This window comes from Lampetra planeri, chromosome 34, assembly GCF_965212315.1.
Source record: "Lampetra planeri chromosome 34, kcLamPlan1.2.h2, whole genome shotgun sequence".
Taxonomy (NCBI): domain Eukaryota; kingdom Metazoa; phylum Chordata; class Hyperoartia; order Petromyzontiformes; family Petromyzontidae; genus Lampetra; species Lampetra planeri.
The window spans coordinates 871511-885815 of NC_136140.1; the positions used below are offsets into that span (position 1 = coordinate 871511).

The following is a 14305-nucleotide window of genomic DNA, read 5'->3' on the forward strand; positions in this document are numbered from 1 at the left end:
ACAATGATGAAATGACTCCACTGAAAAGGGAATAAATAATATAGGAAGACACACGATTTGCCCCTGTCGTCCCCGAAGGAGTGGCAAGACAGCTAATTATTGATGTGCCTTGTGAATTAAGCACACAGTGGGCCCTTGATAAAAGAATACGATATGTCAGCGCACTGAGGCACCTTGACCTGGAAACGAGTGAGATTAAGGACCATTCCATCAGACAGGGTCTCTGTTCAGGCTCCAATAGCCACAGAACCACATTGAACCATTGTGAGCTCGTTTGTGCAACCTTTGTCTTGAGTGTACGTGCATGTCGAGGATGCTAAGAGTTACGTGGCAACTTGGCAGTTCGGAACAGAACGTGGCAATAAAGCATCATAGATGTAACCCGGCAGAGTAGGTGTTGATGGGTGAAGAATCTGCACAGGATGGAGGAGGGCAAATTATTGAGACAGGCATTGGAGTGGCACTCAGTGGTTGGCAACCATGGGGAAGGCCTATAATTAGATGATGGGTTACTGTAAACAAATACTTTGGAAGAAGTCGCTTGTCGATTGTGCGACAGTTGTGGAATCTGACAGAAGGAATCAAAGTATTGGAGCATACATGGTGATGACTATGTTGAGTTATTGACCTATTGAGCTTACAGAAATAAGTGTCAGAACGAAGTCCAACATTTATATATAAATCAGACCTTTTTTCTAGTATTGTATAATGTGGTCATGAACATAAAATGTCTATCAATGTTGGTACAATACATGGCCCCCCTCGAGAGAAACTCAGTCTAAAATGAATGAATGCCCAGTGCAGTTGTAAATACCTGTACTATGGAGACGAAAGCAGCTGAGTATGCATTTTTCTGTAGTTGTGACAAACCCACCACGGCATATGCCAACACGTACCATGACATTCTCGCGAGCATGACAAGGCTAACCTCGTGTGTTTGTGTGCGATTGTGGGAGTGGCAGCGCAGTAGCTATCACATTCTCCTACAAACTGCTTGACTTGACTTGTATTACCGGCCATTGGTATTATCATTGGCGAGTGTTATCTGAATCTCTTCTGGGCCTCCCTTTGGTTGACTGAGCCTTAAATGCATACCTTTTGCGTTGTGTGAGAATCAGGACTCAAGAGATTTGCCTTCATGAGTAGGTATTACTATGCTCTATGAGTCTAAATGGGTAATCCGTGTATTTACTTGTATGTGCACGTACATTTAAATGTATCTGTGTGTCCAGTTTCCCGTGAGCATCCTGCAGAACGGGGTCAAGATGACCAACGAGCCTCCGACCGGATTGCGCATGAATCTGCTGCAGTCGTACCTCAGCGATCCCATCTCAGACCCTGACTTCTTCAACAGCTGTCCTGGAAAAGAGCACGTGAGTTCACCCACAGCAACATGAACTTTCACGGGGACTTGTGCTGACGCGGTGCTAAGCCAAATAAATTGTAGTGCTTTATTATCAGACCACTGAATCATCAATGCCGAGGTCCAAGGTTTGAATTGCAGGTTCACTAACCGAGAATAAATACATTGACGTCATCTATGTATCCAAGGAAGCCCATTTGCTGTCTCTGTCCACCCTTGTTTGGTGTTTTCCTTTTTCGTGAGTTGTTTGCACGTGAGAGCAAACCGAAGCACTGAGAAAACTCCCCAAAGACAAAGATCCCCCCTATAGCCTCAGCAAACTCTTGGGGCAAGTGCTGTTAGCGAGTACCTATGATGGTCGGCACGGCACACGAGGGGGTGGGTGGCCAGCACCACACCTGGCCACTTTTGTCTCCCTAAAGGTCATGATTATACACTGCACCAGGTACTCATTTAAGGCCAAGTCCCACACACACACACTTGCTCTGTTGTCATCGTCTGGCCACCTGATAGTCCAACAGGCTCTGGAGTTTAACTGCGATCTCGGCACGAGTCACCAACCTTGCCTCAAAAGGGCCGGATTGCAGACGTGTGGCGACACACCCAGCTAACCAGCACGCACTTGCTTCCTTTAATTTAGTGGTATCAGCTCGGTCACCAGTGACTACCAAAACGTTATCCATCATATAATATGTTTTGGCATGTTATTGAGCATAGTCTAGATTCAATACACACATGCATATACATGCAGTATATATAGGGAAATATCAACATGCATTAAAACCTGTCTTTACAACAGTTGAGGGAGCATACTTTAGTGTTGAGTTAGAGAGGCCTATTCACATTATACTATATGTAGTTGTGTGGTATCACCTTCTGAGATCATTCCCTGACATGATCATATGATGGTCATGATGTACTGATGTTACTCCCATGTCACAGTTGGGATATAGTAATTGGTGACAGTGGTAGAGCACATTTAATGTTACAAGGTCTAGAGACAACTCAGCTTATCATTCTCTAGGACTGATACAATAATAAGTACCATCATGTGGGAATTCAATAGTTGTTACATGGAGGGGCTGGCCCCATCTTAATCGTGTAGAAATTACACCACTGGCTCAGGCCTACCAATATAAATGGAAACTACTCAGTGCTCTGTGTGGTTTGTGTGTCGGTGTGAGTGGTGACTGGCACAATGTATAGCACACTGTGCTAGGAATTATACAACTCGGGTTCAATTCCTAGCCATGGATAACACCTGTGATTGGTTGTATCTGAATCTTTTCTTGACTCTCTGATTCATCCTTAAGATGACTATCTGGGGCAGCGTGTAAGCATCAGTACTGGAGAGGCAAAGGGCATGGTACTCGCCACACGCCCCTTGGCGGCCTTAATAGGTGCTCGCTAACACTACTTATAGCCTGTAAGGCTAAACAGGTAATAATTTGTGTGTGTATGTGTCTGCACCCTTGCGATATTCTCATCAACACCCGATTCCTCACTGATTGTAGGTGAGCTCCTGGGAACACACTGACGGTGCTGCTCGGATCTCTGTCCCTTGCAGGTGTGGCAGAAGCTGCTATTCGGCGTGTGCTTCTTCCACGGGCTGGTGCAGGAGCGCAGAAAGTTTGGACCCCTCGGCTGGAACATCCCATACGGCTTCAACGAATCCGACCTGCGCATCAGCATACGTCAGCTGCAGGTAAGGATATGAGCTGACCGGATGGTGCAAGAGGATTTTGAAAGACGATCGCAGGAGGTGGCCGTGCAATCATGCTCGTGTATGTGTCTGCGTTTGCCGCAGCTCTTTGTGACGGAGTATGAGCACGTGCCCTTCGAGGCCATCTCTTACCTGACGGGCGAGTGCAACTATGGCGGGCGCGTCACAGACGACTGGGACCGTCGCTGCCTGCTCACCGTCCTGCAGGACTTCTACTCGCCACAACTGCTGGAGGACGCCCACTACAACTTCTCGCCGAGCGGCCTCTACCGTGCGCCACCCAGGGGCACCTACGAAGACTGCATTGAGTTCATAAAGGTGTTGCCATCTGTAGCAACCTCAACATCTATTCCTGTGTCTCTCTGCCACCCGCTGTTTACTCTCCTTGCTATTCTATTCGTCTGCCTGGCTTTGTGTGCCTTCTACTATCTGACACTGATTCCCCTCCATTTAATCACTTTTCAATGATTCCCTCTTCCACATCCTTGTCTATCTCTGCCTTCTCTTGCTGCCCACTGCTGTGTTTTCTCTCTCTGTATATCACACCAACTCTTCTTCCTATTCCTCCTCCTTCACTCCCCCTGACTTCCACTGCCTCCCTCTGTATCCCTTCACCTCCCAATGCCTCTCAATCTCTGCCACTGCCATCTCTTTCTCGCTCTGCCTTCCACTACCTCCCATTGCCTCGCACTGCCTATGCTTGCTTCCATCTACTGTTTCCACTCCCTGCCTTTGCTCAAATTTCCCTACCTCACTGTTGCCTATCTTTATTTACCTGCTTCTAGTAGTGTGCACTGGGTTTGCCCATCTATCTCTACATTCTACTGCATTCCACTGCCTTTCCTTGTCTTCATAGACTTATCTCTGCCTTCTATCTCTTCTTGCATGATGTGCTCTCCACCACCTCTCTCTACTTCCCATTACCCCTGACTTCTTGTCTCCCACCGCTGTACATCCATTAACTTCTTCATTAACTTTTCCCTCTGTCTCCACCTACTTTCGACTGTCTCTCCACCTCGTCCCTTACATCCTTGTGCCACCCTTTGCTTATCTGTTCCATAACTACCTTCAGCTGCCTTTCAATGCCTCCCACTGCTAAAACTTTCATACCCTCTTGAAGAGCAACCCAACGCTTTCCATTCATCAACTCTAAATCGTCCGTGCTGTATCTTCCCCACGCCATGCTTCCACCCCCCCCTACTCCCATGCTATCACTCGGAGCAGAAGCTGCCATTCGCTCAGCAGCCCGAGGTGTTTGGGATGCACGAGAACGTGGACGTCTCCAAGGACCTGCAGCAGACGCGGACGCTCTTCGACTCGCTCGTCCTCACGCAGGGCGGTGGGCGCAAGGGTGGCTCGGCCAGCAACACGGACGCCCTCCTGCAGGACATCGCTGGAGACATCCTCAGCAAAGTACACGGGCAAATCGACAGAGGCAGGGGCTTGAGGAGGACAATTAGACGCAGGGAAAACGAGGATAGGCAGGGGACGGGAGGTGAAGATTGAGAGAGGCAGAGGAAGACAAGGCAAAAAGAGGCAGTGGCATGCTTGGGATGTAAGGAGAGAGCAGGAGACAGAAGGACAAGATGAGATGGGAAAGACAGGTAGAGGTATGGCAAGACAGATGGAGGCAGGTGAAGATAAAGAGAGGCAGAGGAAGATGAGCATTAGTGGGAGGCAGAGTTTGGGTTACGATTGAAACTAGTGTCAAATTGTCATGCATATACGGTTGCTGTCAGGAAATGATTTTTTCTAGAAGAAGTATATTTGGGCATTGGAGTGTAAAATATGGACATGCAGGAGCTCAAATGGAAAAATTATGTTTCAAATTAACTTTATTCTCAGAGACAAACTCATATCATAGAAGATGTCTCTGTCCTCAGCGTATTCAAACAGGACGTGATTACAGTCTTGTTTATCTAAGTGACACTTCAACATTTCCAGGGAGAGGATAAATCTTAATTACAGGCAACACCAAGACAGCTAACCTGAAAAATCAAGTTTAGGAGGTTGGGGAACTGAGACTGGTTCATAGCAACAAATGCTGAAGGCGTGTCACCAAATTAAATGTTGATTTAAAAAATATTGTTACGGACAATGTACGAAAAGTGCTGGGCATAGTAAATAAACAGAACAAATCATCTTGAACTACACCAACCACGCTGAAGGGCGATAAAGTGATGCACAGTACCATAACGATAATAGAGTGACAATGAGGAAGCTGCACTCATCTGTCGCTGAAACGTTCCCACGTGTCCTGTCCTGCGAATTCCCTGCCACCGACAGCTGCCCAAGGACTTTGACATTGAGGCCGGCCTGCAGAAGTTCCCCGTGCGCTACGAGGAGAGCATGAACACCGTGCTGGTGCAGGAAATGGAACGCTTCAACAAGTAACATCCCCCCCCGCACCCTCCCTGTTAAAGGAACGTGCAAACCAATACCACGAACATCCCTTGTCGAGTAGACTCCTACCTCGGCTTGTCCTGTAGGCATGTCTAGACATAGAATTATTCACACCTCACCCCAGAGAAGCAATACATTGTCACGCTTTAATGATGAATTTCACAACAAAAGAAACAATTATTTATTTTGTCATTTATGCCATCTTGCTTGTATTGTTTCAATTGTTTTTCTCTATCGTTTGTGTCGTTTCATTTACTCCATTAACCTACATGTAACAATATTACATTAGCATCCAATGTTCATGAATCGTAAATAGTATAATCAATTCTCGCATCGACATATATATATATGAGTTGAATTAATACATTTGTTTATGCATTGTTACAAGCCTCCGTGTCCCCCAGGCTGTGAAAAAAAAAACACTCTGATAATTTTTTTATTTGCATTTTGACTGCAAGTATTGTGGTTAATGCAGACATGCATACTTGTAAAAAGGTTTCAGTTTTGTTGCCAGAAAAAAGGGGAAAACCCCTATTATTATATTTTGGTACTGGCAAAGGAGGTCTAATGAAGATAAGAACTAGTAGTGTTTTATCTATCATCGATATTTTTCAGATGTTTCTGATAGATACTAGACTGACATAATGGCCCTTTCACCCGTATGTAAAGATCTATAGTACTAAAGCAGTTGTGCACACTGCAGCTTCATTCTTTAAAAGGTTTTACTTTTCTTTACAGCTTCAGAGCATAAAAATTTACATCACTGCTCTTCTGATGTGCAGTTGTGCTGAGTGATGTTTGCCATCTAGTGGCAAAATGCATATTATTCGAGGTCTTCACCAGCACTGCGTCGCCCTCATCTGTGCGCTTGCCAGCTTGATCAGGACAATCCGCAGCACGCTGCAGAACCTGCAGAAAGCCATCAAGGGTCTGGTCGTCATGAGCTCGGAGCTGGAGGCGCTGACCAGCAGCCTGATGGTGGGGAAGGTCCCAGAGAGCTGGGCAAAGCGATCGTATCCAAGCCTCAAACCACTCGGCAATTACATCACCGACTTCCTCGCCCGCCTCAAGTTCCTGCAGGTGACGCACGGCTGCTATGCAACACCTTGGAGGCGACGGTTTGTGGCTCACACAAATTTATGGCCACACCTAGGGCCCTGTTTGCTCACATCTCTAAAAGTCGTGGTCCTAGTTCAGGTGACCGGATGGATTGAGAGGCTCATATTGGCTGTCACTGCTGAGCCAGCACTGCTGAGAACCTGGGTTTGAATCCAGACAACTGATTTTGTGTTGCCTGATGCTGTGGTTAAGATATATGAAGTGGTTAAAAGAATGCATAATGGTAATGCAGAAACTTTGGAAGTGGGATTGGTGCATCATAAGGTGCCCCATGTGGGAACCTTATTGTCTTTTAAATGGCTGTCACACCAACAACCACACATTCACACACATATGCACCAAGCAGCTCCATCTTGATTGATCCACAACAAATCCACCCTCCAAAGTTGCTGTCTGGGTGCTGACAGGATTGGTTTGACCACGGAAAGCCCCACGTCTTCTGGCTCTCCGGGTTCTTTTTCACGCAAGCCTTTCTGACGGGCGCCATGCAGAACTACGCCAGGAAGCACACCATCCCCATCGACCTGCTGGGCTTCGAGTTTGAGGTATTTGTACAACGACGTGCGTAACTGTGAGAATCCCTGAGGGCAGAAGATGTGTGTGCCTGATGTTCGGTCGTACACCGTGTTAAAAACGTAAAGGTGCAGCCTTGCAATTGCTTCCTCGCTCTCCTGCTGGTGGACGGGCCTCCATCTGAGAGTATTTTGCCTACTCTTTCACCTGGCCAGACATCTTAAACCAACCACACTGATGAATTAACTTTTTCGTTGACAAAGGGATGGTGGTGGTACATTCAGTTTATTGTTTCAAGAAATCCATAAATAACTCAGATATTCTAAAACCATAGATACTTAGCTTCCCAATGACATCCCATATGTGCAATTAAAGTTATTCTGAAATTTTGACTGAGGTTGCCTTGTTTGTGGAACTGCCCTTGTGCTACCAAAATATATGTATATATTTACTGTTCATTGGTTTAAATTGTGGCTAACCCACACACTGAGTGCTGAATGGTTCCTCGTGCAGGTCCTGGCTAAGGATAGCAGTGAGGATTCCCCGGAGGATGGCGTTTACATCAATGGACTCTTTCTGGACGGAGCACGCTGGGACAGACGCAAGTCAGTACTGAGCCGCCTCGGTCTTCGTGCTTGTGTTGTGTGTGCCCCTATTGAATACACAATTTACCAGCATGGTCGGTAAATGCATTGCAGTAAATTAGGAGGAGGGCCAGATGGCAACAGGGATTTAGAACGTTTATGTCAGAGTACCTGAGATGGCATCACTGCGTTCCTTGATTTAAATCTAGGCAAACACCTCTGACTAGATTATCAATTTAATAACCAATTACTGATCATATATATAAAGTGAGCTTTGACTTAATTTGACTTTATCTGACTCTGAAGGATCGAATTAAAAAAAAGACAAATATTTGATTGTTGTCTGATTGGCATTCAATGAAATACTTTTGACAGAGCTTGACGGTATTGTGTTGGCCCGTCATTGTGGCGGGCTAGCGGGGTCTACTGAAGTGACCCCAGAATTAATTCTAGTAATGTGTCATCTTTCATGACCGTTCTCTCACATGACAGTGTGAGGCTTGGCTGATGAGGAGTGCCAGATGGATCTTGATTTGCCTTGTGAAGTGACTCTAAAAGCAAATGCAGGATATACAGTAACTGGTATTACAATCCATATACACTGAAATCTACTTCATAGAATCACTCGACATGTGTTACATTAATGCTTCTCTTATATGGACACCATTTTTTTTTATAATATACATTTCCAGAAAAATGTACTCAATCCATTACCTGAGTTGCAAACAGCATTTGCTCATATTAGAGTACGCACTTATGTTTCATGGTATGGATGCTTATGCCTTGAGTATTACTGCTCTTTTATGAGTGCTAAGTGCTAGACATGGTGGAATAACAGCTGCAGTGGTGCTGTGGCTGTTGGATTGAGGCCCAAAGCAGTGAAATGTGGAGGAGGTATTTAGTTATCACAGACTACACGACTCCTTGGAGGAGGTGTTTAGTTATCACAGAGTACACGACTCCTTGAACTCCACTGCCTTCCCGTTTATTACCGCTGTCTTTTCAAACATCTCACGCTAGTCTTTAAATCTCTTGGCCTACCTCGTCTCGCCTCTCTCATCTCCTTCAATGTGACCTCCTGTGCTCTTCGTTCCCAATCTCCTCTCTATCTTCCTCTGTGGCTGCTTCTCCCTGTGCCCAATCCCGTGTTTGGTCCTTCTCTCTCCTTGCACCCATCTACTGGAATCAAGCTCCACTGTACATGAAGCAGTCCCCCTCCTTAGCCTCCTTCAATACCTCTCTTAAAGCCCCCATCGGCATTTTCCTGTACTGTAATACAGCACTTTACAGGCAGAGTCGGTATATGAGGCAGCAGTCATCTTACATGTGAATCCTAATCTGATGGGCTGTGGAGCTAGCCAGTAGAGCAAGTAGGTTGCCAACCTGTTTGGATTGGTTTAGTTTTATTTGTTGGCATGTGTGAGTTTTCACTGGGCATTACACATTTGAGTTCTCACATGAAAGAGCTCCCGAAATAAGTTGGCCATATAAGGATCTGCATTGTGTTCGTCTTTCAGATTCAACATTAATTCCCTGCGGAAAATATTATTGATTTCAGGTTGAAATTAAAACTTGACTGGAATAAGATTTTAATCTGAATTGATTGCCCATCATTAACCAGGTTCAATACATGTGTAATTTATAAATGAGTGAACATCATAAGCTGTGTATGTAATTGTAATTTCTGAAGCTCCTTCATTAATTAATTCAGTGTTCTGTTGAGAGTGTAGTGGGATTAAGAGAGCGTAGTGGGATTAAGTATCTCCCTCGATGTTAATCTCAAGGGACATCTTGATGTCTTCAGTCAAAACTATTTCAAATTTTTGTGATTTGTAAATGCTGATGTGATTTTTGAGCTATTATGTCACCACACATTGGCTTCGCTCTTGCAAATGATGGTGATGACATCGGGTCTTTGGTAGTTTCAGGCAACATTATAAGGCAGCCGGGCAGAAGTTGGTGACCTGAGTTTGATTCCTGGCCAGGGCGAGCATGAGTGCCGAGCGATACCTGAACTGGTCTAGACCCCTCCATCACAAACCCCTACTCACCTGTGTGATGAAGTATATTCAAAACCCCTCGTGACATACACGTTATAGGGAGGATTATTATGTTAATTATTATTACATGTAATTATATTATTATGTTGTTTATTATTATATCAAAATGATTTCTTTTACCGATGTCACTCAACTATCTTTACGGAAAGCGATGTTAATTTGCGTATTAGTGATGTTATACTATTGCCGTTTGTATCCATCACTCTTACATCAGTGCACTGAGATATGTTTGCCCAGACTCACCGACTGTCCACCGTGTGTCGCAGGGGAATCTTGGCCGAGCAGCACCCCAAGGTGCTGTTTGATGCCATGCCGGTCATTTGGATCAAACCAAGTAAGTGACTGCATACGTGCTTTGCCATAACCACTCACAGCTGTGTTTCCCATCATCTTGATAACACTCGACTGTACAGTCATTGCTATTGTTGTGACATATTTGTTTTGTTATTTATATTCTCCACAACGATGTTAATTATTTTTACGTGCTATGCGTGCTCATTGGCACTGTATTGCCTGTTTGACACATGCACAAGCTAAAGCTTGCTTCACTGTCGGTTAGATCTGCACTGTGAATTCTGTAAATAAAAACATATATAGACGTCAAAGGGATTAATTTAATTCCAAGAAATTGCATTGACTACAACTTTCTAGGGAGGTTGTGTACAGGTCGGTGTTTCCCAGCAATGTTTATTTATTCAATACAGCAACCTTGCATTTGTTCCAAATTCACCGAGTTACATCAGCAGGCTGTGGCTTATTAATACACCACATGTCATGAAAGTATGAAGAACAACCGATGTATTTATTTTTCATCCCTAAAGCGATATTGATCCATTGGCACACAGCACTGCAATCTGTTCATGTGACGAAAAGCCTCACAGATCCTGCCTACCGGCTGTATGAGAGCGCCACCGTTGTAGCTTTCAAACTCCCCTGCGTCGCTGGGCTCAATTGACTGACGTGGAGCGGCTCCCATCATGCGCTGTGCGTCACCAGAACTGTAGTCTCAAGACTCCCACTTTCATATATAATTAATGTACAGCGTTATAAGATGCAGTTAGAATGAATGGCGCTATATAACATTTAATAATTATTGTTGTTGTGCAAGGGTGGGGGGGGGGGGTCTCCAGCATGGTGTGATGTGTCACTAGAGGGCGCTATGGCGGTACAACTGAAATTCACATTCGCGTGACATTCAATTATTTGTATTTCATGAATACAACTTGAAACACGTGTAGGAGAGTCCGTGATATACAGTCCAAGTAATTAGTACCCAGGTTCTCTCTGAGGTGTGGGGTCAAGCGAGGCTGGGAATCGGATTCTCTGTAGGGACGGTGGGATGGTGGTGGGGACGGTATTCGAATGGCGATGAGGGCCGTTGCACATACTTGGCAGCCTCACAGTCAACATTTATAAATCATCCTTATAACTCCATGTGCGGTGTAATTTTGAAGGTATTGGATTCATTCGTGTATGGAATGTGGCTTGTTTATGGAATAATTCAGTGAGATGGATGGTTGAATTGCCAGGACCGTGAGGGATCGCGATGGTGTGGGGATTGTTCATGCAATGGTTGAATGCCCTACTCGGGTGAATTTACATGATTGGTGGTTGAGGGTGTGTGAAGGAATGTGTGTCTAGTAAGGCACTTTGAGAGCTTATTTAAGGAAAGTCACGATGTAACTGTAGTTTGTTTTATTGTTCTGACCGTGATGGGTTGTTGGCTTTGCCGAAACGAATGTGGAGCGAGAGAAGTGGAATCGTTTGTTTGGTCAAAACGGAGATTTTGCAGACAAGATCTATGAATAATTAAATAATACAATGCCCCTTTGTTTCTTTCAGGAAAGCCTCACTGAGTCTTAATACTCTTTATACAAGAAGAGAGGGTTCTGCGTAGGAATATTTCGCCGATGTCATCAATGATTATTTGGCAATAAAACACACACATTACCAACAGCTGCAACATGTTTTAGCCCATTGGTAGTGTCACATTGATTTACGTGGCATCTGCAATTGTGCTGCACCGTCCAATGTAATGCAGACCGTCGTTTGGCAACGGCAGCTGCTGACCCAACTTTGAAAAACAAATCGTCCCAGCTGCTTAACTCACGGCTTCCATTAAAATGTGAATTGCATTGCATAAATGAAGAAGCTGGCAGGCCCATCCATTAAAGTAAGATTTGGTTTGTGTGTTGATGCTATGCAACATTATATTGAGGAGATGGGTTACGCGAGTTGTCATATTATCTGCAATAGTAAGCCTTGGTGTGCTCGCGAAGCCTTCGAATGCTTGTGACACTCAAAAGCAGGTGGAGAGACTCTGACCACATCCGAATACAGTAGTACAAAGCCTTATTTTAAGAGAAAGAACGGCTGGAGAAGATCATACTAGATGTTTTAAATGTAGATTGAAAACTAATTTCCTTATAACTTTTTGTGTTAAGTTTGCTGTCCTTCCCCCACACCTCCGATTAGTGCTGTTGGCTACATGCAGTGCGAAAGAAGTTCAGCATACATACATACATATGCATTATATTTGCTAACCAGAAACAAGGGGGAGCTGCCTCTAAACAGATAAATCACTTCCTGGATGAAGTGCTCTTTTGAAGGCATACCATTTACAAAGTTTGGCTTTACTTAGGAGCTGTAGGGGTCAATTGATGTGGTCTGTGGCCTTGCCTTGGGTTTGTAGAGCGAGTGGTGTGTCACTGAATGATGCATGTGAAGCGGTCGCGTGAAACTGCTGCTTGGACCTGTTTGTTTCTGATGAGGCGAATTTTGGAAGCATCACACTGGACGTTATTAACCAGTTTAGGTCATAACTGGCTGTGTGTTCCCTTCCTATGTTAGCAGTTATTTTCGACTCTCTGCGTTTCATTCACTAACACAGCCACCGTTAGATGTGTTAGTGAATTGCGGCTTGCCATCCTTTTCCACCTCCATGTGGCGATGTTTCTTTCCGAGCTCTCTCTGAGCTTAAATTTACAAACCAACATCTTACATTGACATGCCTAATCTCTCACAAGACAATGGCCACCCCCACAGCTTCGTTTATCAAGATATCTCCTATCTTACATTTACATGCAAATTTCATCTCTAGCCCCGCCCACTGACCCTTGGGCTACACCCATCTCAAACCTTTATAACTTCCTGCCTCAGCAGCGCTCACGCCAGATATTTTTTCCTGCTTCAGCAGCTCTCACCTGATGACGATTGCTTGTGTTGCGATCGAAAAGTCGTGATATTGTGATTATTTTTTATTAATTGTATTATTTTTCTATCTACGTGGCTTTACCGAAAGACCCAAAAGAATATGGATTCCTGCAGTCACGAAAGCTTTAAGTCAAGATCTGTTCTAGATACATGATATGTATAAGTTATTTACTTTAAACCCAGTGTTGTGGGGGGTTACATGGCTTCTTTTCATGAATATTGTCTTGAAAACAGATTCCACTGAGGAATTCCGGAATGTCATGGAGATCACGTGTCCCAGATGTAGTGGGAATTGAAGCATTCGGAGAGCACAGAAATATAATCAAGTGTTATTAGATTTGCGGGGATTTATGGAGTGTGTTGATGGCTGCCTTAAAAATCTAACGGGTTTAATATGAGTGCTAAAGCCTATTTTATATATGTAGTAGCTATTACTCTAGTTTTGGTCATCAGTGAGCATGCTAAAACCAAGAAATCACTTGCGAGTGTTGTTTAAAAAGACCCACAGATTACTTGAGAATTTGTTTTAATCATAAAAGGCTTCAATCTGGATTGTAATTTCCGAATCTCAGTGCTCTGGCGGCCCGGGCCATTATTATTATGAGAACCCTGACCACCTCGGGGATGAAGAGAGCTTCTGCGTTATCGCAGAATCAACAAACGTTCTCCCACACAGAGATGCACAGCGATGCAAAGGCCATTAGCTGAGACTCCTTGAGATACCCAGTAAAAAAAACCCCCCAGCACATTAGACCTCTCGCGGCTGTGGCAGCAGATCGTTTGCTATTAATGCTCGTATCCCCACAGCACGGTTAAGGATCTGCGTTGTGCTCGCTAATTTAACGTGGATAAACAGAACGCGTTCCGTAGCTGGAGTCGAAAGGAGCTGCAACCGAACAACATAATTCCCCATGTGCTCACCCGTAACCTTTATGCTTGGTTTTTTATTCTTTTGTTAAACTGCCGCCTACGCCAACATTATTTTTGAAATTGCCAATTAAAATGAAATGTCGGGGCTTTTCATTTTTCATGAAACGTTTCCCTAGCATTTAAAATAGCGAGAGCCCTGGTTATATTAGTTATTTATGTATATATGTTCTTTTTATCATTTCCGCCCAGCTGTGAATTTGGTTGTACTGCTCACTGCGGTGAGTTACTCGAGTTGAATTTTCAATGTGGTTTGAAATCAGGGCGTCGCACGAGCAGTGCGTTTTTTAAAATGTAATTTCATATTGGCTTAAACTGTGAATATGTTTGTTGTTTGTGGGCAATAACAGAGGATGGGATAGCTGTGGTACAAATAATTGCTCTGGAATTAGTTCGTGGT

General features: G+C 44.4%; 1 protein-coding gene across 2 annotated transcripts in view; it reads left to right on the forward strand.

Annotated features, from left to right (window-relative positions):
• Window positions 1-14305, forward strand: part of DNAH12 (dynein axonemal heavy chain 12) — an 81421-nt gene that overhangs the window by 61363 nt on the left and 5753 nt on the right. For both annotated transcript variants that reach the window (XM_078610460.1, XM_078610458.1), the window contains 9 exons: window positions 1233-1373; window positions 2931-3068; window positions 3171-3404; window positions 4311-4499; window positions 5373-5476; window positions 6365-6569; window positions 7016-7153; window positions 7635-7726; window positions 10032-10099. In XM_078610460.1, coding sequence (XP_078466586.1) covers window positions 1233-1373; window positions 2931-3068; window positions 3171-3404; window positions 4311-4499; window positions 5373-5476; window positions 6365-6569; window positions 7016-7153; window positions 7635-7726; window positions 10032-10099 — 1309 coding nt within the window. The remainder of the gene's footprint in view (window positions 1-1232; window positions 1374-2930; window positions 3069-3170; window positions 3405-4310; window positions 4500-5372; window positions 5477-6364; window positions 6570-7015; window positions 7154-7634; window positions 7727-10031; window positions 10100-14305) is intronic.